A 22,977-nucleotide genomic window follows, 5' to 3' on the forward strand; every position below is an offset into this window, starting at 1 on the left:
CAGAGAAAGGACCGTGATAGATATTTTTTCACAGGACTTCTGAGAAATCCTTCAAGGTGGCCCTGTTCATACATTTCACACAGCATGGAGCATTTTCCCACACAGCTCAACGAACATTGGGAGTCAAATCAATTGTTTTTATTTTTGTTAATTTCTCAGAGCTAGAATTCATTAAAGAGCAAAAAAAAATTACATCATGCCTTTGTATTGTACAATCACTGAACAGGCTAAGCCCATCAACTTGCTGCACTTAAGAACCTGCCCCCAGCCCCCCCTCTCTCTCTGTTTGGGGCCTCGACACAGAGGCGTTGGGTCTCTGTGTCTGTGTTGTCTCTCTCTCTGCTTGTGTGTCTGTCTGTGTGTCTCCGTGTCTTGTCTCTCTCTCGGGTTTGGTTCTGCCTGGTGGCGGTTGCTTGTGTTGCAATCGAGGCGTTGTGCTCTCTTGTTTGGTCTGTTTTCTTTCTGCGTGGCTTTACCGAAAGAACAAAAGAGAAATTCCTGCAGTCACGAAAGCTTAAAATCAAGTTTGAACCACCTCTAATGGGAGGATGTTGTTTTCTCTCTCTCTCTCTGTGTCTCTGTTTGTCAAATTTCACACTTAACTTCAAATTTAGCAATCTTTGGAGAACGTCATCAACCAGGCTATGCGTTAACTGCATGTTAGTCGACTCTCTGTGTTGCATTACAATTCCAAAAGATTTGCAAAATGTAGTTTTCTCAAACTATTTCTCTCTCTAAAATTTACCAGGCTATCATAGGGCCATTCGATCTTCTTTCCCTCGGTCGCTTCGGGGTGGATTCATTGACATGCTAATTTCTCTGCTCCAGCAGCAGCCACTAGCAGACATCCACCTCTCTCTCTGCCCCCCCCCCCTCTCTTTCTATTTAAGGCCTCGACACAGAGGCATTGGGTTTCTGTGTGTCTATGTTGTGTCTCTCTCTGTGTGTCTGTGTTGTCTCTCTCTGCTTGTGTGTCTGTCTGTGTGTCTCCGTGTCTGTGTTTTGTGTCTCTCTCAAATTTAGTTCTACCTGATGACGGTTGCTTGTGTTGCAATCGAAACGTCGTACTCTATTATTAAATTTATTTTCTTTCTACATGACTTTACCGAAAGAACCAAAGAGTACGTATTATCGTATCTACTACAGAATTTGGGACTGGAGAAATGGTGCAGTAGTTTTCACACCGAACCATAAACCTGTGAACCCGGTGACCTGTGAACCCGGTGACCTGTGAACCCGGTGACCTGTGAACCCGGTGACCTGTGAACCCGGTGACCTGTGAACCCGGTGACCTGTGAACCCGGCGACCTGTGAACCCGGCGACCTGTGAACCCGGTGACCTGTGAACCCGGCGACCTGTGAACCCGGTGACCTGTGAACCCGGTGACCTTTGAACCCGGTGACCTGTGTTCGATAATTATCGACCACAGCTAACAAGCACATAAATAACACAACATGGAGAGGCCATCATCCAGCAGCACATTTACTAAGGGCTGTAAATCAATGTTATTATTACGGTATTTGCTGCATGAAGGTACCGTTCTGTATATTTATTACAAACAAGGCCAAGATAGCTCAATTGATGGAGTAAATATCCTCCTAATTGTAACAACATGGAGTTCAAATCCTGCCAAGGCTGTACTCATCATCATCCACATCCATCCATGGTGAGCCAAATAAGTTAAAGCCACATCATGAGTACAACTGATGGTAGACGGACAAAACGAATGACCGAGCGGATACCCAAAGGAGGCAAAAGAAGCAGAGGACAGCAGAAAGAGGGAGAGATTCAATTAAATTATTCATGGGCTACTACTGAACAAGAACTCAGAAAAAAATGGAAGAAAACAGCGGGAGGTCTTTACCCATGATTGTGAAGTTATAGGCTGACAACAATAAACTTTGTAGAAAGCCAACAATGATTGTCCCACAGATAGACGAGTTTCCACCACAGTAATGTGGACCATCCAACACCGGCTTAGAAGTCTGTTCACGCTTGGGTGGGGGGGGGGAGCCCTGATACTCCATGAAATGCGAGGCTTTGTCCGTGCTCTCACTACATTGACAGCTGCTGCGCGACTTACCCAGCACAGCCTATATTTTTCGTTTCGCATGAAAGAGTGAAGTGTCCTGGTAGAGGGCCAAATAATACCGATATATACGCACGCGTAAATGCCACTGCACATTCAGGTTGCGCGAGGCCCTGGAGCTGGGTGCCTCCTTCCTAGACGCTTAACCGAACAACGCAACAACAGCTGCCGCTGCTATTCGCCATTAAGTGATAGCGACATCAACCACAGTGATTCGTATCAGGCAACGTGCACTTTGAGGTCGCTGTGATGAGTTGCTGGCTCACTAGCAGGAGACCAGAGGGTAACACACACACAGCCTTCACCCCCCCCCAAACAACACAAAATCACAACATCCGTAATGGCTCTGAGAAACTAAACTTAACCTCAGGTGAGTTTAAACAACCAAACAGTTGATCCTACCCTACCAATCAGTCCCTTTAAAAATCACAGTAAAGCAGAGTCAAGCATATTGTTTCACAACCTAAGAAATTAAGGATTGATTTTTGAATACTTTAGCAGAAAGATGACATTTTTAAACCGGTGCCTTGAACTTGATTACCGTCCACAACGCCAAGTAGCAAGCACTATCTGAAGCAACCGCGAACACCCGGACTTCCACAACCCATGCTCACGACCAGCCTGAAGTACGGTCAATCAACCCCCCCACTTGATCAACCCAACGTGGGGAGACTTTCTCATCCAGCTGTAGCTTGACAAATGACTGCACATTACATCTTGTTATTGGAAATTTTAGACTTAGATCCATAAGAGGTTTTTTGGGTTAGATCGCGTAAATATGAATGTGTCGTTCAACCCGCCGCCACCCGACGCAGCCAATTAGTGAGGTTTGTCACGTAAACGGAACGTGGCCAATTCGTTACTAGTTCAGCACGCAGGTGTGTTGGAGAGTAATCATTGGTGGTGGCGGGTTTAATGACACATTTATCATTTACACGATCTAACCCAAAGAAACCTATATTATGGATAACGGTCGCGAAAGCCTACGTGTTTAGACTTAGAATTGGGACTTAAATTTGCATTTGGGATTAAGTCGGCTTTGGCTAGAGCCTCAAATATTCCTCATCATTATCTGATATTTGTGAGTTCTCTCTGGGCTTTCCAGTTGTTGTTTTTTCACAAGCATTACAAATCATAGAACATCTCAACCATAACTCTCTTAAACAGTTCTCAAGACATGGCAAGTCTTCCCTGGGTAAAGATTTCTAAATACTGTAACTGATTCAAGTTAAATTCACTGTAGACTTTTTTTTAATATAACCAAAAAACTGTTTCTCATTCATACCACTTGCTGTATTGAGATTCACTCAAATGGAGCCTTAAATATCAGCTGACCCCAGCCAGTGACAGCATGTATAATTTAAATTATTACTGATGGAAATAAGCTTTCAGCAACATTAGCAACGTCACTGTAATAACAAGATGAGTCCGTTCGGCTAATAGCTGAGCACACGACAGCATGCGTCAGATTCAGCACGTGTGCCTGATTAGATATTTACCTTTAAAATATGCAAAGACTGTACAGCGTCTATTAGCTTATCAACAAGAAGCCCTGATCAATCTACTGCTGGATGAAGGCTTTCCCCTACCTTGTCGGTCGTCGTGGGGGTTATAGTGTTGTTTAAAATACAGAATACACCGATACGATACACACACAGAACACACCTATACAACACACAGCTACAGAACACACCGACACAACACACAGAACACACCTATACAACACACAGAACACACCTATACAACACACAGCTACAGAACACACCGATACAACACACAGAACACACCTATACAACACACAGAGCACACCTATACAACACACACACACAGAACACACCTATACAACACACACACAGAACACACCGACACAACACACACACAGAACACACCTATACAACACACACAGAACACACCGATACAACACACAGAGAACACACCGATACAACACACAGCTACAGAACACACCGACACAACACACACACAGAACAAACCTATACAACACACCTACAGAACACACCGATACAACACACACACACAGAACACACCTATACAACACACACCTACAGAACACACCGATACAACACACACCTACAGAACACACCGATACAACACACACACACACAGAACACACCGATACAACACAAAGAGAACACACCGATACAACACACAGAACACACCTATACAACACACAGCTACAGAACACACCGACACAACACAAACACAGAACACACCAATACACAACACACACAACACCCCGACACAACACACATACAGAACACACCGATACAACACACAGCTACAGAACACACCGATACAACACACAGCTACAAAACACACCGGTACAATACACACACACAGAACACAACAATACAACACACACCTACAGAACACACCGATACAACACACACCTACAGAACACACCGATACAACACACAGCTACACAACACACCTATACAACACACACACACAGAACACACCAATACAACACACACAGAGAACACACCTATACAACACACACACACAAAACACACCGATACAACACACACACACAGAAGACACCGATACAACACACAGAACACACCGATACAACACACACACATAGAACACACCAATACAACACACACCTACAGAACACACCGATACAACACACACCTACAGAACACACCGATACAACACACAGCTACAGAACACACCTATACAACACACACACAGAACACACCAATACAACACACACATCTACAGAACACACCAATACAACACACAGCTACAGAACACACCTATACAACACACACACAGAACACACCAATACAACACACACAGAGAACACACCTATACAACACACACACACAAAACACACCGATACAACACACACACACAGAAGACACCGATACAACACACAGAACACACCGATACAACACACACACATAGAACACACCAATACAACACACACCTACAGAACACACCGATACAACACACACCTACAGAACACACCGATACAACACACAGCTACAGAACACACCTATACAACACACACACAGAACACACCAATACAACACACACATCTACAGAACACACCAATACAACACACAGCTACAGAACACACCGATACAACACACAACACACCTATACTCAACACACACACAACACACTGATACACAACACACACACTGATTCAACACACACACTGATACACAACACACAGAACACAGCGATACAACACACCTATACTCAACACACACAACACAATGATACACAACACACAGAACACACCGATACAACACACAACACACCTATACAACACACACACACTGATACACAACACACTGATACACAACACACACACACACCGATACACAACACACACAACACACTGATACACAACACACACAGCTACAGTGTGCGGCTGCTACCGACGCACTGTACCCCGGCGGAGAGCGTGCGAGGTCTGTTTACACAACACAAAGCGTGACACACACACATACACAAACACACACACAAACACACACACATACATACACACACATACACACACACAAACACATACACACACATACACACACACACTCCTACACACACACACCAAACACACACACACCAAACACACACACACTCCTACACACACACACAAACTCCTACACACACACAAACACACACACGCAGACAAACACACACACTAACACACACACACAAACACACAAACACACACAAACACACACAAACAAACACACACAATACCCCTAAGTGTCACAGTGTACCGTATGTGTCACAGTGTACAATAATCAACGCGTTCAAGGCAATTGTACGAGCGGCCTAGAGCAGGGCAAGGCCCTTCATCTATTCTCCATTATTATCACATTAGTATTACATTATTATTAGTAGTATTTGCCGTCAATAACAGCTTAAACGATAAGTACGGCCGTGTGTAAATTGCACTCCCGTTGACAGAATATACGAAGCGGCTTTACATGCACGGTAAAAGCCGACACACCCCACCGTGCTAGCAATACACAACATGATGATGCATAATATATATATTTTTAAAATTGTATCGTCACGCAATGTCATACGTACCACCTTGTGCCGCCCTATTACCCCCAACCCCGTTACAATGGGGGGTTTTGTATTTTTTTAAAGCCACAGACGTGCCGCTTATATTCTTCTCACTTCAATCTCGTACTCGCATTAACACGAGATACATTGAGAAAAACAAACAAACACACACCCACGCGCGACCCGGTCGGTATACCGTGAGCTCGCAAAACGCAACGCTTGCCCTGCCGCTTCGCTGCGATGACGCCCGTGTGGTTCTGTGCTGCAGAAGGCTGCTTCGTGTTCGTCGTGGGCTTCTTCGTCTCCGTGTGTAGAGCAGTCGTCACCCGGCCTCTTGTGACACCAACACAAACGCGCTGGGCCCCCACCCACCTGTTTTTTTTTAATTACACTAAATTGTCGTTACAAAATGACACTAAATTGTCATTACAAAATTACACACAATTGTCGTTACAAAATTACACTAAATTGTCGTTACAAAATGACACTAAATTGTCGTTACAAAATGACACTAAATTGTCGTTACAAAATGACACTAAATTGTCGTTACAAAATGACACTAAATTGTCGTTACAAAATGACACTAAATTGCCGTTACAAAATGACACTAAATTGTCGTTACAAAATGACACTAAATTGTCGTTACAAAATGACACTAAATTGTCGTTACAAAATGACACTAAATTGCCGTTACAAAATGACACTAAATTGTCGTGACAAAATTACACTAAATTGTCGTTACAAAGTGACACTAAATTGTCGTTACAAAATGACACTAAATTGCCGTTACAAAATGGCACTAAGTTGTCGTTACAAAATGACACTAAATTGACGTTACAAAATGACACTAAATTGTCGTTACAAAATTACACTAAATTGTCGTTACAAAATGACACTAAATTGTCGTTACAAAATGACACTAAATTGCCGTTACAAAATGACACTAAATTGCCGTTACAAAATGACACTAAATTGCCGTTACAAAATGACACTAAATTGTCGTTACAAAATGACACTAAATCGTCATTACAAAATGCCACTAAATTACCGTGACAAAATGACACTAAATTGTCGTTACAAAATGCCACTAAATTGTCGTTACAAAATGACACTAAATTGTCGTTACAAAATTACACTAAATTGTCGTTACAAAATGACACTAAATTGTCGTTACATAATGACACTAAATTGTCGTTACAAAATGACACTAAATTGTCGTTACAAAATGACACTAAATTGTCGTTACAAAATGACACTAAATTGTCGTTACAAAATGACACTAAATTGCCGTTACAAAATGACACTAAATTGTCGTGACAAAATTACACTAAATTGTCGTTACAAAGTGACACTAAATTGTCGTTACAAAATGACACTAAATTGCCGTTACAAAATGGCACTAAGTTGTCGTTACAAAATGACACTAAATTGACGTTACAAAATGACACTAAATTGTCGTTACAAAATTACACTAAATTGTCGTTACAAAATGACACTAAATTGTCGTTACAAAATGACACTAAATTGCCGTTACAAAATGACACTAAATTGCCGTTACAAAATGACACTAAATTGCCGTTACAAAATGACACTAAATTGTCGTTACAAAATGACACTAAATCGTCATTACAAAATGCCACTAAATTACCGTGACAAAATGACACTAAATTGTCGTTACAAAATGCCACTAAATTGTCGTTACAAAATGACACTAAATTGTCGTTACAAAATTACACTAAATTGTCGTTACAAAATGACACTAAATTGTCGTTACATAATGACACTAAATTGTCGTTACAAAATGACACTAAATTGTCGTTACAAAATTACACTAAATTGTCGTTACAAAATGACACTAAATTGTCGTTACAAAATGACACTAAATTGTCGTTACAAAATGACACTAAATTGCCGTTACAAAATGACACTAAATTGTCGTGACAAAATTACACTAAATTGTCGTTACAAAGTGACACTAAATTGTCGTTACAAAATGACACTAAATTGCCGTTACAAAATGGCACTAAGTTGTCGTTACAAAATGACACTAAATTGACGTTACAAAATGACACTAAATTGTCGTTACAAAATTACACTAAATTGTCGTTACAAAATGACACTAAATTGTCGTTACAAAATGACACTAAATTGCCGTTACAAAATGACACTAAATTGCCGTTACAAAATGACACTAAATTGCCGTTACAAAATGACACTAAATTGTCGTTACAAAATGACACTAAATCGTCATTACAAAATGCCACTAAATTACCGTGACAAAATGACACTAAATTGTCGTTACAAAATGCCACTAAATTGCCGTTACAAAATGACACTAAATTGCCGTTACAAAATGACACTAAATTGCCGTTACAAAATGACACTAAATTGTCGTTACAAAATGACACTAAATTGTCGTTACAAAATGACACTAAATTGTCGTTACAAAATGACACTAAATTGTCGTTACAAAGTGACACTAAATTGTCGTTACAAAATGACACTAAATTGTCGTTACAAAATGACACTAAATTGTCGTTACAAAATGACACTAAATTGTCGTTACAAAGTGACACTAAATTGTCGTTACAAAATGACACTAAATTGTCGTTACAAAATGACACTAAATTGTCGTTACAAAATGACGCTAAATTGTCGTTACAAAATGACACTAAATTGTCGTTACAAAATGACACTAAATTGTCGTTACAAAATGACACTAAATTGTCGTTACAAAATGACACTAAATTGTCGTTACAAAATGACACTAAATTGTCGTTACAAAATGACACTAAATTGTCGTTACAAAATGACACTAAATTGCCGTTACAAAATGACACTAAATTGCCGTTACAAAATGACACTAAATTACCGTTACAAAATGACACTAAATTGCCGTTACAAAATGCCACTAAATTGCCGTTACAAAATGACACTAAATTGCCGTTACAAAATGACACTAAATTGCCGTTACAAAATGACACTAAATTGCCGTTACAAAATGACACTAAATTGTCGTTACAAAATGACACTAAATTGTCGTTACAAAATGTCACTAAATTGTCGTTACAAAATGACGCTAAATTGTCGTTACAAAATGACACTAAATTGTCGTTACAAAGTGACACTAAATTGCCGTTACAAATGACACTAAATTGTCGTTACAAAATGACACTAAATTGTCGTTACAAAGTGAAACTAAATTGCCGTTACAAAATGACACTAAATTGTCGTTACAAAATGACACTAAATTGTCGTTACAAAATGACACTAAATTGTCGTGACAAAATGACACTAAATTGTCGTTACAAAATTACACTAAATTGTCGTTACATAATGACACTAAATTGTCGTTACAAAATGACACTAAATTGTCGTTACAAAATGACACTAAATTGCCGTTACAAAATGACACTAAATTGTCGTTACAAAGTGATACTAAATTGCCGTTACAAAATGACACTAAATTGCCGTTACAAAATGACACTAAATTGTCGTTACAAAATGACACTAAATTGCCGTTACAAAATGACACTAAATTGTCGTTACAAAATGACACTAAATTGTCGTTACAAAATGACACTAAATTGTCGTTACAAAATGTCACTAAATTGTCGTTACAAAATGACACTAAATTGTCGTTACAAAATGACGCTAAATTGTCGTTACAAAATGACACTAAATTGTCGTTACAAAATGACACTAAATTGTCGTTACAAAATGACACTAAATTGTCGTTACAAAATGACGCTAAATTGTCGTTACAAAATGACACTAAATTGTCGTTACAAAATGACACTAAATTGTCGTTACAAAGTGATACTAAATTGCCGTTACAAAATGACACTAAATTGTCGTTACAAAATGACACTAAATTGTCGTTACAAAGTGATACTAAATTGCCGTTACAAAATGACACTAAATTGCCGTTACAAAATGTCACTAAATTGTCGTTACAAAATGACACTAAATTGTCGTTACAAAGTGACACTAAATTGTCGTTACAAAATGACACTAAATTGTCGTTACATAATGACACTAAATTGTCGTTACAAAATGACAATAAATTGTCGTTACAAAATGACACTAAATTGCCGTTACAAAATGACACTAAATTGTCGTTACAAAATGACACTAAATTGTCGTTACAAAATGACACTAAATTGTCGTTGCAAAATGACACTAAATTGTCGTTACAAAATGACACTAAATTGTCGTTACAAAATGACACTAAATTGTCGTTACAAAGTGATACTAAATTGCCGTTACAAAATGACACTAAATTGTCGTTACAAAATGACACTAAATTGTCGTTACAAAATGACACTAAATTGCCGTTACAAAATGACACTAAATTGTCGTTACAAAATGACACTAAATTGTCGTTACAAAATGACAATACATTGTCGTTACAAAATGACACTAAATTGTCGTTACAAAATGAAACTAAATTGTCGTTACAAAATGACACTAAATTGTCGTTACAAAATGACACTAAATTGTCGTTACAAAATGACACTAAATTGTCGTTACAAAATGACACTAAATTGTCGTGACAAAATGACACTAAATTGTCGTTACAAAATGACACTAAATTGTCGTTACATAATGACACTAAATTGTCGTTACAAAATGACACTAAATTGTCGTTACAAAATGACACTAAATTGCCGTTACAAAATGACACTAAATTGTCGTTACAAAGTGATACTAAATTGCCGTTACAAAATGACACTAAATTGTCGTTACAAAATGACACTAAATTGTCGTTACAAAATGACACTAAATTGCCGTTACAAAATGACACTAAATTGTCGTTACAAAATGACACTAAATTGTCGTTACAAAATGACACTAAATTGTCGTTACAAAATGTCACTAAATTGTCGTTACAAAATGACACTAAATTGTCGTTACAAAATGACGCTAAATTGTCGTTACAAAATGACACTAAATTGTCGTTACAAAATGACACTAAATTGTCGTTACAAAATGACACTAAATTGTCGTTACAAAATGACGCTAAATTGTCGTTACAAAATGACACTAAATTGTCGTTACAAAATGACACTAAATTGTCGTTACAAAGTGATACTAAATTGCCGTTACAAAATGACACTAAATTGTCGTTACAAAATGACACTAAATTGTCGTTACAAAGTGACACTAAATTGCCGTTACAAAATGACACTAAATTGCCGTTACAAAATGTCACTAAATTGTCGTTACAAAATGACACTAAATTGTCGTTACAAAGTGACACTAAATTGTCGTTACAAAATGACACTAAATTGTCGTTACATAATGACACTAAATTGTCGTTACAAAATGACACTAAATTGTCGTTACAAAATGACACTAAATTGCCGTTACAAAATGACACTAAATTGTCGTTACAAAATGACACTAAATTGTCGTTACAAAATGACACTAAATTGTCGTTACAAAATGACACTAAATTGTCGTTGCAAAATGACACTAAATTGTCGTTACAAAATGACACTAAATTGTCGTTACAAAATGACACTAAATTGTCGTTACAAAGTGATACTAAATTGCCGTTACAAAATGACACTAAATTGTCGTTACAAAATGACACTAAATTGTCGTTACAAAATGACACTAAATTGCCGTTACAAAATGACACTAAATTGTCGTTACAAAATGACACTAAATTGTCGTTACAAAATGACAATACATTGTCGTTACAAAATGACACTAAATTGTCGTTACAAAATGAAACTAAATTGTCGTTACAAAATGACACTAAATTGTCGTTACAAAATGACACTAAATTGTCGTTACATAATGACACTAAATTGTCGTTACAAAATGACGCTAAATTGCCGTTACAAAGTGACGCTAAATTGCCGTTACAAAGTGACGCTAAATTGCCGTTACAAAATGACACTAAATTGCCGTTACAAAATGACACTAAATTGCCGTTACAAAATGACACTAAATTGGCGTTCCAAATGCTCAACGGATGGTTCGGTGGGCCCAGAGTGGTGCGACATTGAGCGTGAGACGTTTAGCCAACAGCCGAGAGTCTTTAAACTCCCCCACCACCCCCTTCCATCACTTGCATTGTTCACCCCCTCGCTTTTTTTACCTGATTATCATCCACCCCACCCCCCACAGCACGGCCAAGGTCTCTCTGTGTGTGTGTGGCTTTGTCTTGTATTTGTCAATGTGTGTGTGTCTGTGTGTGTGTCTGTCTGTGCGTATCCTGTTCCAGCATCGGCGCATCCACACAACATCATGGATGCATGCCGGGTCCAAGCAAGAACATCTGCTGGACTACATAGTGACGGAACAGCGGATGCGAGCCCATGTCCTTGACACCAGGACCAACCATGGAGCTGATCTGCCCTCTCTCTGACCATCGATTTGTCATCTGTAAGATGCGCCTGCCATTCTTCCACTCTGGTGGTGGGTGTACACTCAGGACCCCATTCCAACTTAAGGTGGCCTGGTTTCAGCTAGCTGATGAAAGTTGCAAGCGATAATTTCATCATCGCTTGCGGCTGGGGTTGGCATCATCCCCCACTCCTCCTGATGTCGAGGGTAATTGGGCGAGGTTTAGGACTGTGACTCATGCAGCTGCAATGGCTGCTTTGGGTACGCGGTCCAGACCTCGACAGAGACCCTGGCTGATAGAGGTGTTCAGGATGGTTGAGAAAAAGCGACAGGCCCACTCTGACCGTCTACAGCATCCCACGTCAGAGAATGAGGAGGCTTACCGCAGCCTTCGCTCGGAGGTTCGGAGAGCCGTGAGGCGCTGCAAGGATGGGTGGTGGTCGCGGGTTGCTGAGGAGATGGAGTCTGCCTCAATGGCCCGCGATCACAAATCCCTATTCAACTCTATCAAAAAAGTAACCTGCAGCGCCACACCTCTTACCATCATTAGGGGAAAAAAACGGTGATCCGATCTCTGACCCCCAGGAACAGGTTTTCAGATTTGCTGAGCATTTCTGTGAAGTCCTGGAGGAGGGGAAATCCTTCGACATGGAAAACATCGTGGGACAAAGTGGGGATGACCCTGCTGAGGCTGCGGTGCCTCAAATATTTGAAAAAGTCACTCCCTGTGAGCGGCTGGCTGAGGTGCCATCTGTTGAGGAAGTACTAAAGGCGATCCAGAGTCTGAGACCAGGAAAGGCACCGGGCAGAGATGATCTCCCAAGCGAAATGCTGAGGGAGGGTGGCGTTTGTGCACAGACTGCCCTACATGACATCATAACAACAGTCTGGACCACTGGACGGGTTCCGCAGGATTGGAAGGATGCCCCTGTGGTCCCCATCTTTAAGAAGGGGGACTGCACAGACTGTAACACCTACAGGGGCATCTCACTCCTCAGTGTGCCAGGAAAGGTCCTAGCAAGGATTATTCAACATCGCCTTGCCAGGCACGCTGAGGAGAGGCTTGCGGAGCCCAAATGTGATTTCAGGAAAGGGCGGTCCTGCACAGATGCCATATTTTCTGTCCGTTTGCTACAACAGAGGTGTAGGGAATTCCAACAAGACCTACATCTCTGCTTTATTGACCTCGTCAAAGCCTATGATACAATCAGTAGGCCTGGGCTCTGGGTTGTTCGTACTTTCGGAGTCCCTGACCCTCTGCTCACTATTATTAAGGACCTTCATGGTCGTGAGCGGGCCCGGGTAAAACTACGTGGCCGGGAGTCGGAGTCATTCCCTGTTCCCCTTGGGGTGTGACAGGGATGTCCTCTGGCTCCCACATTATTTAACATATTTTTCGACCACGTAGTCCGTGAAGCCTTTGATGACTGTACCAGAGGCATTTCCATCTGGTACAGATACAATGGGCGGCTGATCGATGCCCGGGTGCGGTCAAGGGATGGCTCCCTATTGGTCAACCATGTTATGTATGCCGATGATCTGGTAATTGCCGCTCACTCAGAGGATTTGGAGGCGCTGCTGCTGAACCTGGAGCGTGCCACGAAGAGGTGGGGCCTTACCATCAGCCCCACCAAAACTAAGCACCTGCCTGGGTATTTTGTACCATCGGGCAACCCACCCACACAACTCCCAATCGGTGATGGGGCAGTTGTGGAGAGAGTGGAGAGTTTCCCATACCTGGGCTGTGTGCTCATGACTGGCTTCGGTTTGATAGCAGAGGTCTCACTCAGAATCAGTCGAGCGGCATTATCTTTTCATCGGTTGCGTAACGCTGTGTGGAAGCTAACTGGTCAGTCGCTCCGCACGAAGCTTCAAGTCTTCTCGGCCATTCCATCCCTTCTCTACGCTTGCGAAACGTGGACCCCCCTAATGGAGCATCTTCGCAAATTGGAAACATTTAGGTTGGCCTGCCTACGATACATCCTAGATTTAACCAGGCTGGATTGTGTGGGGAGCTCACAAATCCTAGAAAGATCTGTGCAAAGTCCCATCGGTGAGCTCCTCCGGCAGGCAAGGCTGCGTTAGCTGGGTCATGTAGCCCGCATGCCCAGCCACCGCATGCCTAAACAGCTTTTGTTCAGCCGGATCGAGGGGGCTAAACCGGCGCGGTACGGGCTAGAGAAGAGATGGAGTGATGTGGTACAGGAGGATGTGGAGCTGAGTGGACTTGCCGATGACTGGTACCAGTGGTGTCAAGATCGGCCTCTGTGGAGGAGGCTCGTGAAGGATGCTACTGGGCAGTTGGAGGCAGTCGCCCTCCAACAACAACGGAGGGCGGAGGAGCGACGCTCACAACAACGAGCGGAGCTCCGGGTGGCTAAAGCACAGCAGGTTGGCACAGTAGGGGGCACAGGTGGTGCATCGGCCAGTCATCTCAGTCAGTCGACCCGTGGCACCTGGTTCTGCCCCGTGACCTCCTGCCAGCAGGCGTTCGACACTTCGTGGCCTCAAGGTGCACCTAGCCTGGCACAAGCGTCGTGGTGACGTCACCGCCACTTAGTGGCTAATGGCGGTTGTTGTGTGTCTGTGATTTGCTGTCTTTGTGTCTATGGGGAGTGGTCGTTGCGTCTATGGGTAGTGTGTGTCAGTGCGTGTATATGAATGTGTCCATGTGTATATAGTATTCGTGTGTATAAACGAATAGGTTTTTAAGTCAATATCATGATTCATAATTGAGGTTCAGGTTAGGCCACCTCATTGTCTGGGGGTCCATTCTTTGTCCAAAGACATAGCTCAAACAAATTAAATTGCCACAGGCGCAGCAGTTTAAGGAGCCACAATTATCATCATTATTACGATCATCATTGTCAGATCAGTCACCGGTGAATTGAAGATCAATTCGCAAGATCCGGTTAAGTCGGAATATCTGCCACCTGAACACGAACCAGCAGCCTCTTAAATAGACGCCTCATGGACATCGTCACCATTTAGCCAGATCGTGGCCTCACCCAAAATAAAGTACGAGTCGCTGGTGTGTGTGTCTGTGTGTCTCTGTGTATGGGGAGCGGTGGTGTAGTGGTTTAGCGCGCTGTCCTACGAACCTGGAGGACCCGAGTTCGATTCACGCTCACGGACAACACTGGTGACGATTATCTGAACCGGTCTTGGGCCTCCCCTAGGTCGACTCAGCCTCAAATGAGTACCTGGTGCGGTGTGTAAACATCGCCACTGGGGAGACAAAGGCGGCCGGGCGTGGTGCTGGCCACCCACCCCCTCGTGTGCCGTGCCGGACTTGATAGGTGCTCGCTAACAGCACTTGCCCCAAAGTCTGTTAAGGCAACACGGGGGATCTTGGTCTCCGTTATGATTGTCGGTGTGTCGTTTCCTGTTGTGTATTTGCGCCTCGCGAACGTGCCAAAGTCCACGTGTGTGAGGCTGTCTCTATCTAGCACAGAGAGAGCATCCGTGTTGTCTTCATGCCCTTCTCTGTTGACTTACCTCCACCTCGTCCTTACGATAACGCACAGCACATGTGAATACATGCATGCAGTAACTGCATCCACCACAGCAGCATTTAACATCAACGTATGGCCAAACGCATCAGTAACTCCACTAAACGTGCCCATCACGAAACCTTTTACAACACGTGCCACCACTGTACGCAACTCTGTGCACCAAATGTACGTGACCAGCATGTGTACACGCGCCCGCATTGATCGTGTGTACATGTGCGTCTGTATAACATGTACCACACCTGTACCACACCTGTATCGATGCATCCGTGTGCTGGCTCTGTTGAGATTTTCTCATCCTCTTCCTTCCCCCTTTGTGGCTTCCCTTCTTGTACGGATGGCGGCTGTTGAGGATCCAAAGGGAGGTTATCCACAGGGCTGATGCCGCCTCTACGCCTGGAGCTCGCCGGCTGCTGAATTGTGCATGCGTATTAAGGCGGCACGCGTGTGTCCGTGTGTGCGACTGTGTGCACAACTATTCCGCCCGTGTGTGTGCCCTCGTGCGTCACCAGCCCAAAGTAAATGAGCGCCGAGCATCCCCAAACACAGGAGCATCAATTACAACACTCGGGAGGCCAGCACAGTAATCCGTGTGGGTGTCAGAACGCCCCACACCCCTTCAACACGAGAGACTACGACCGTCGCTGTGACATTGATAATGATGATACGGCGAGCCTTCTTGGGTCTTTAACACGATTTGTACGCACGCCGCGGCGAGCATGTCTTTGCGAGAGACGCCTTAAGACTGTCATTCACCCAATGCTATTTATTTTCCCCTCCGTTTCCACTACCACCATGGTGGAAACGCCTGCTCATGAACGAATTATGCCTGGAAATGAGTGCTGCAATTATATATTGAAAAAAATAAAACGGGCAACTTATTTTCAGTAACAGCTCACCACGGTGGAAAAATGTCATCTCCCTCGCCTGGTATGCAAAAGGTCGTGGATTCGATTCCGACCCCTGTACAGTGTTCATCTGCTGACCTGAAGAGTGGATTAGGAGTTTGTATGTTCTCCCTCCGCGTTTAGAGTAATTGGCTGCTATGCATTTCCACATAAGTTACTTCTCGTTAACTTCTCCAAAAGCAAAATTTGTTTTGGTATTTTGACCAGATACGGCTCACTTACCATGTGGCCAGGTCACGTGTGAAAAATAGCTATGTGGGCTTTACCTGGTAAAGTAATTTTAGTTTTCAATTGTTTCGTTTTGTAAGTGACCCTTTCTTTGTGTGTACTCTTAAAATAACCGAGTCGATTCTCTCTGCAGGTTCTTGGCAAGGAAAGGAGTCTTGGGTACCAGTCCCTCGTCCAACATTTCTCATCCGATACCGGAAACTAGTGACTTCCATTTGTGATGGGCTCGTGAAATGCACCCACCGCACGCGTGGCCAAAGAAAACACGGGGGGGGGGGGAGCGGTTGGACACATTTTCATTTTTTGGAAAAAGGTTTATTTTCAAAAAAAGAAGAGAAGTGCAACCCAAAGAAAGTAATTCGACAAAAAAAATGGCGGGAAAGTCGAATGCCATTTTGTGCTTGGCGATGGAACGCAAAGGGAAGGCCTTGCCATCGTGAAGCTTTGCGGCACGCCTCCCTCTTCCAAAACAAGACGCATCATTACCCAAAATGTTGGCGTTTGTTACAACTTTTGCCTTTTGTCTTGTTTCTTAAAGATGTCATCAACACATTAACTTTATTTCAAATTTCTTTTTTAAAGAGCCCTGCTTGAGCCACAGCCCCAAATTTTCGAAAGCGGTGGTGGTGTCATCTTGCATCTGAACAGGGCAACCATAAATCAATTTCCCGTTTTCGTGAGGGAACTCATGAGGAAATTACGACCACCTCTACGAACTTGGGAACTGCTAAACTTTGGAAACATTTAATTCCAATTATGCTTGTATCCTTATGCTGCATTGTTATTTATGTAAAAAATAAGGGATGTTATTTATTACCAACATCGACATCACTTTCGCTTTCACCAGCTCAGCGTTGATTTAAAAACGAGAGAACCGTGAAATAATTGAGAATAACATCTTTCCCCCTCCTCGATGTCAGTTCCCGGACAGCGTAATACTGAAAGGTGTCTCCGACGGTCTGATGGCTTAGTCACGTCAATTGCCTCTCACAGATGTGGCATAATAATAACAATAAGAATAAAAAATAATGTGTGTGCCGTACCTCTCTCGTCACCACCCGCTCAACAATGCCAACTCGAGCGGGCAGACAGAAGCCGGGTTCTTGTAAACCATGTCACCACAGTTCCAAACACCCTGACTAGAACTGGTCTACATCTGAATCTGCACCACCAAATGCTTTTTACTCCCGTTTCGTCGCATAATCTCATCAACAAGTATTTGGCGTTAGGTGCGTTGCGGTGTTGTTTGCTTTTGTTTTCTCTCATTTATTCCGGAATAATTAGGCGTTTGATAAATCTATCGTCTCATCAGAGATCAAGGCCAGGGGGTGCAGCAGTGCAGAGGTCGGCAGGTGAAGCTGACAGAGCAGGGAAGAAGAGAGCAAGATGAGAAAAAGAGCAGTTAGCAGAAATCATCGTCGTCGTGTGTGTCATTAACAGCCTATCGTCATGGCAACCGATCACAAACCAAATATACTTCCAACCATAAACCCTGAGGTATTATTTAGCTGCGGGTTAGAGATAAGCGAGTGTTTTGGGCATACTCATGTATAATCACATTTCTGTCATGTCAACATCTTTAAGTTGACATGCTGTTAAGCTTCCTGTGTCATGTTACCTTCCTATGCTATTATATGTTAAATTTGCTCAAGATGTTTGTCCTTCTTGCAAAGTGAAATATTCAAATAAGTTTAAAAACAACAAAATACCTTTCAACTGTCGGATTTCATTTTACTTAACATCCAAAAGGTAAAAATAAAATAAACAAACTTTGTTTTTGGAAATCTAGCGGGATTTCCATTTCAACACAATGTAACAATTTCCCTTAATCACTCTGAAACACCTTTTAAAAAAAAAAAAACCCAAAACCCCCCCCCCCCCCCCCCCCACAATTCGTGATCGGTTTCCACGACGATGCTCGTTAAAGTGCTCATGGACACGGTGAAATATCGGTCAGGCGTCGGGAAGCTCCCACGGGGAGCGGCGCTGAGCGGCTGGAGGAGGAGGGCCGGGCCTCCAGATGTTATCCAGGCCACTGCACCCAAACGGGTTGAACGGCGCCAGCGCCGCATCGCTGTGAGCGGGGTGCGGCGCCGGAACCAGGCGATCGCCGGCGCCGCGACCCACGATGCCCGACTGGCAGCCAGGGTGGCCGGCGAACGGAGAGGAGGACGACGAGGAGTTTGACGACGACGAGGAGTTTGACGAGGAGGAGGCCTGCAGCGACAGCGGGAGGGCGGAGCCGGGCGGCGGTGGGGCCACGACGGACGGGTGAGACGAGGGCGACGTCGGGTGGTGGTGGTGGTGGCCAGGCGCGGTGGAAACGCTGAGCGTGAGGCCGGTGTCGCCCGGAGTCGACCAGATGGAGCCGAAAGGGTGAGTCCACATGTTGTTGGATGCGCCCATCAGCAGTGGCTTTGGGGTGGGGGTAAACACACAGGCACGTGGGTTACTGTATAGCTCGGTAGGCCTCACCCGGGAAACACTTCAGAAGTTCTGACCTGCGGCACGCGGAGGTCAACTCCAATGCATTCGTGATTGTTCCATACAGCTCTCCGATGTGTTTTTAGGTTGTACTGTGTGTTTTTTGGCATGATGTCCAACATTTCGCTCCATGTGCTGGGAGCTTCTTCAGTTCCTTCAGTACCATATTTTGAAACTCCCAGTACGTGCAAGTGACACAACAGACCATGTGGAACAACATGCGTACAACCTGAAGACACATCAAAGAGCTATACAAGCAAAAGACTCATGGCCTGCAAAGCACAACTGGCTTTCTTCCCTTGTGAGTATTGTGCTTTTATGTGTGGTTTAATCTTTGGGCCAATCATGCATGCGAAATTGAGCAATACAATTTTAATTACAGGCATGATGGGACACACTCGCTTCTCTTAAGGTTAGCCTGGAAAATTTAGAGTCTTAAAAAGTACCGTACCCTTTTTTGGAGCCAGTTGAATGTTATCTCTCTAAGACAGACGTAATTAGTTTCACTGACATGTCCAATTTATTTAATACTGTGACGATAACCACATGAACATGCTGTCACTACCGGTCGAGTCAATGAGAAGCCAAGATTTGAATTTGAACCTAGATCACGAGACGCACAGAAGAATACCAAATAACATAGAGCAACCAAGAAAAACACGTCATACAAAAATGTGATACAAAAAGAAGCTATTTGAAATAATGAGTGACAATCCGGTGTATTTGAAAATCCAGCACCCCCCCCCCCCCCCGAAGTCGCTGGATAATCGATGATCGATTGTATTCCAAGCTCCCCTTTGTGAGATCTGCCCACTTGAAATGACCGAGCGGTAACGCGTTTGCCGCTTGTTGCAGAGTCGCAGTTCGAACCCAGTGACCGCCCTGGTTAATAAAAAAAAAATACACGCCGTCTGCTTCACTGCCGGTGTCAAAAGATCCTGTTGGTATCATGGCCCAAATTTGTAAAACACACAAGCAACGTCGCCCCGAACTGGCAGACTAACAACCCATATGCAGGCGGTGCTGACTGCGTCGCATGGGGGCAGCTACTACTGGTCAGAACCACGGCTGGACTGCAGCAGGGTACTCCCTATCTTCGCACTACGAAAAACCTTCTCTGCCGTGGGACTCACCGAGCTGGTGGGGCTGGTGGGCGAGGAAGGCCCAGTTGACCACAGCCCCTGGGAGGGACGCGAGTCGGTCAGCAGGACGCTCCACGGAGAGGCCGACGAGCATCGCGAGGACGGGGCCGAGCACGGGGGGGCGGACATGACGGCTGGGGGAGCCACCGAGGCCGGCGGGGAGCTCCCATCGCCGCCGGACGGGCCGCAGTTGTAGTTGGCGGCCCATACGGCCAGGCCGCTGCCGATGCTGCCCACGGAGCTTTGGGGGCCCGATCCGGAGCGAGAGCGGCCCAACACTTTTGGGAAACGCGCACACACACACACACGTCATCACACGAGTATAGGTATAGGCATCAAATTGCTTGCTCACGCCACTGCTGGGGGGGTGGGCTTTCGTTCAAGGGAGCTCCAGAGAAACCTTGAGGTTAAAAAGATGTTTCTGTAACATCTGGTAGTTTACCAGCAATGGGTCAAGCAAGCCTGGCTGTTGATGAGACAATGTATGTAAAAACCAGTCTAGAGTTTGCTTGTATTTAACCAATGCTGCTAAAATGATCAACTCCTAGGAAGCCTTGGTGGAAGGACAGATATACGATGGTGATATATTGTGTCCTTGTTGATCGTGTGACCTTATACTCCCAACAATGCTACTAACTATTTTGTGTTAATCATAGCTTAATAACGCCAAGAGGCAGGGGACAACGGGGGGTGCTTGGAGCAGTACCTCCGCTGAGGTCGAAGGAGTTGGAAGGTCCAAAGGCGGAGAAGGTGAGCGGCGGAGTGTAAGGGGGCGACTGAGTGAACACACTGGCCCTGTACGCGTTCACACTACACACGGGGGCGGGAGGGGACACGTTAGACACGCTAGCACGTCACGCGCACACCAGAGAGAACAATTTGACAAGTCTACCGACTTCCTTTCGATGCAAAGCGGGCGTACCTGCTGGCCAGCACCTCATCCCTGGGAACGGTAGGCTCTACCAAGCCACAGGGCTCCTCCAGCATCAGGCTGCCAGTGGAGTTGGACTTCTCCAGCACCGCCTTCCTGGGGTCAGCCAGTGGAGCTGCTGATGTGACACACGCAGAACATCTGTTAGCCCCTCATGCAATTCTCCCCTTTAAAAAATGCGTATAATGTGTTCCTAACCCAGGCGACTGTGCTACCAATGCACAGGTGCATTTATACTGAAGGATATAGGACAAACATGCCTCAGGTTAAGGTGAACACTTAATTTAGCATGTGAAAATAATATTTTAGTGCCCCTCCATAATCCAATTAAGCACGGAGGTGCACGCTTGTAATTGCACTGAGAGACGAAGAGAGGAACACACGGATCAGAGAGGGGGAATGCAAATTAAGACGCATAACGTTTACCGTAAAGAAAAATAAGTGTGGTTGGTCAGCGCACGTCGCTAGAAAGAATGATGGGCCAAGGTCGGAACCAACAGCGGAGCCGCGACCAAAAGAGGAAGCGTGCCAAAGAGGACGTCCAATGAAGAGACAATCTTGTGTGGAGTGGGTGCAAGATGGATCGTTGAAGAGTAAAACCATGAGAGACGGCTCGGGGAGTGGATTGACCACGTCTGATGATGATGATATCCAATGTATGTAGGTGACACGTACAAGAGCAACATCAACATTCGTTTATTTGTTAAAATCGATCTGTAAAATTTCACTTTAATGTCCGGAGATAATAATGCAATATAGAAGGAGGGCACGGGTAGGGAATTAGCGTTACCAATCATCTTCTCGTGTCCAGCAGCAACAGCGGCAAACGTGGGGTTTCCGTTCCTCCCAGGAAGTGAAGTAGCTTTCGTCAACTTCCCCTTCACAGCGTGCCCGGCGCTGCCATTTGGCTTCATTCCGACGTCACTGCGGACGAAACGAAAATGACTCGAGCCCGACAAAAAGTGCTCCCCTCGCTCACGTCTTCAACATCAATGTCAAGTGATTACCGTGTGCTACCCTGTGGCATTAGAGAAGCAAAAAATGCTGGCCTGAGACTCGCTTATCCCGACTAGTTTCGGCAGCGGCCATATCCCAAACTAAGGTCAGTTTAACACGTAGGCTTTCGCGACAAATATCATCCATAATACAGGTTTCTTTTTTGTGGGTTAGATCGCGTAAATATAAATGTTGTGTCATTGAACCCGCCACTACCCGACAGCCAATTCGTAAGGTTTGTCACGTAAACGGAATGTGCCAATTCGTTACTAGTAC

General features: G+C 44.0%; 2 protein-coding genes across 11 annotated transcripts in view; both read right to left on the reverse strand.

Annotated features, from left to right (window-relative positions):
* The window catches only part of INPP4A (inositol polyphosphate-4-phosphatase type I A), a 69,191-nt gene extending 51,825 nt beyond the window's left edge, over window positions 1-17,366 (reverse strand). For 4 of the 8 annotated variants that reach the window (XM_032956595.2, XM_032956597.2, XM_032956591.2 and 1 more), the window contains exon 1: window positions 16,266-17,366. The gene's annotated coding sequence lies outside the window, so the exon portion shown is untranslated. Of the gene's footprint in view, window positions 1-6,161; window positions 6,310-6,336; window positions 6,524-16,265 lie in introns of those variants that run through there. The other 4 variants (XM_076067817.1, XM_032956598.2, XM_032956592.2 and 1 more) reach the window with 4 other exon arrangements.
* A 75-nt stretch (window positions 17,367-17,441) lies between these two features.
* Window positions 17,442-22,977, reverse strand: part of TMEM131 (transmembrane protein 131) — a 114,566-nt gene continuing 109,030 nt past the window's right edge. For 2 of the 3 annotated variants that reach the window (XM_076067816.1, XM_076067814.1), the window contains exons 37-41: window positions 22,496-22,629; window positions 21,697-21,823; window positions 21,481-21,584; window positions 20,766-21,052; window positions 17,442-19,563 (exon numbers count right to left, since the gene is read on the reverse strand). In XM_076067816.1, coding sequence (XP_075923931.1) covers window positions 19,102-19,563; window positions 20,766-21,052; window positions 21,481-21,584; window positions 21,697-21,823; window positions 22,496-22,629 — 1,114 coding nt within the window. In that variant the 3' untranslated portion in view covers window positions 17,442-19,101. The remainder of the gene's footprint in view (window positions 19,564-20,765; window positions 21,053-21,480; window positions 21,585-21,696; window positions 21,824-22,495; window positions 22,630-22,977) is intronic. The other variant, XM_076067815.1, reaches the window with a different exon arrangement.

Source organism: Petromyzon marinus, chromosome 18, assembly GCF_048934315.1.
Source record: "Petromyzon marinus isolate PM22_M1 ecotype Great Lakes invasive population chromosome 18, UKy_Petmar_22M1.pri1.0, whole genome shotgun sequence".
NCBI lineage: Eukaryota > Metazoa > Chordata > Hyperoartia > Petromyzontiformes > Petromyzontidae > Petromyzon > Petromyzon marinus.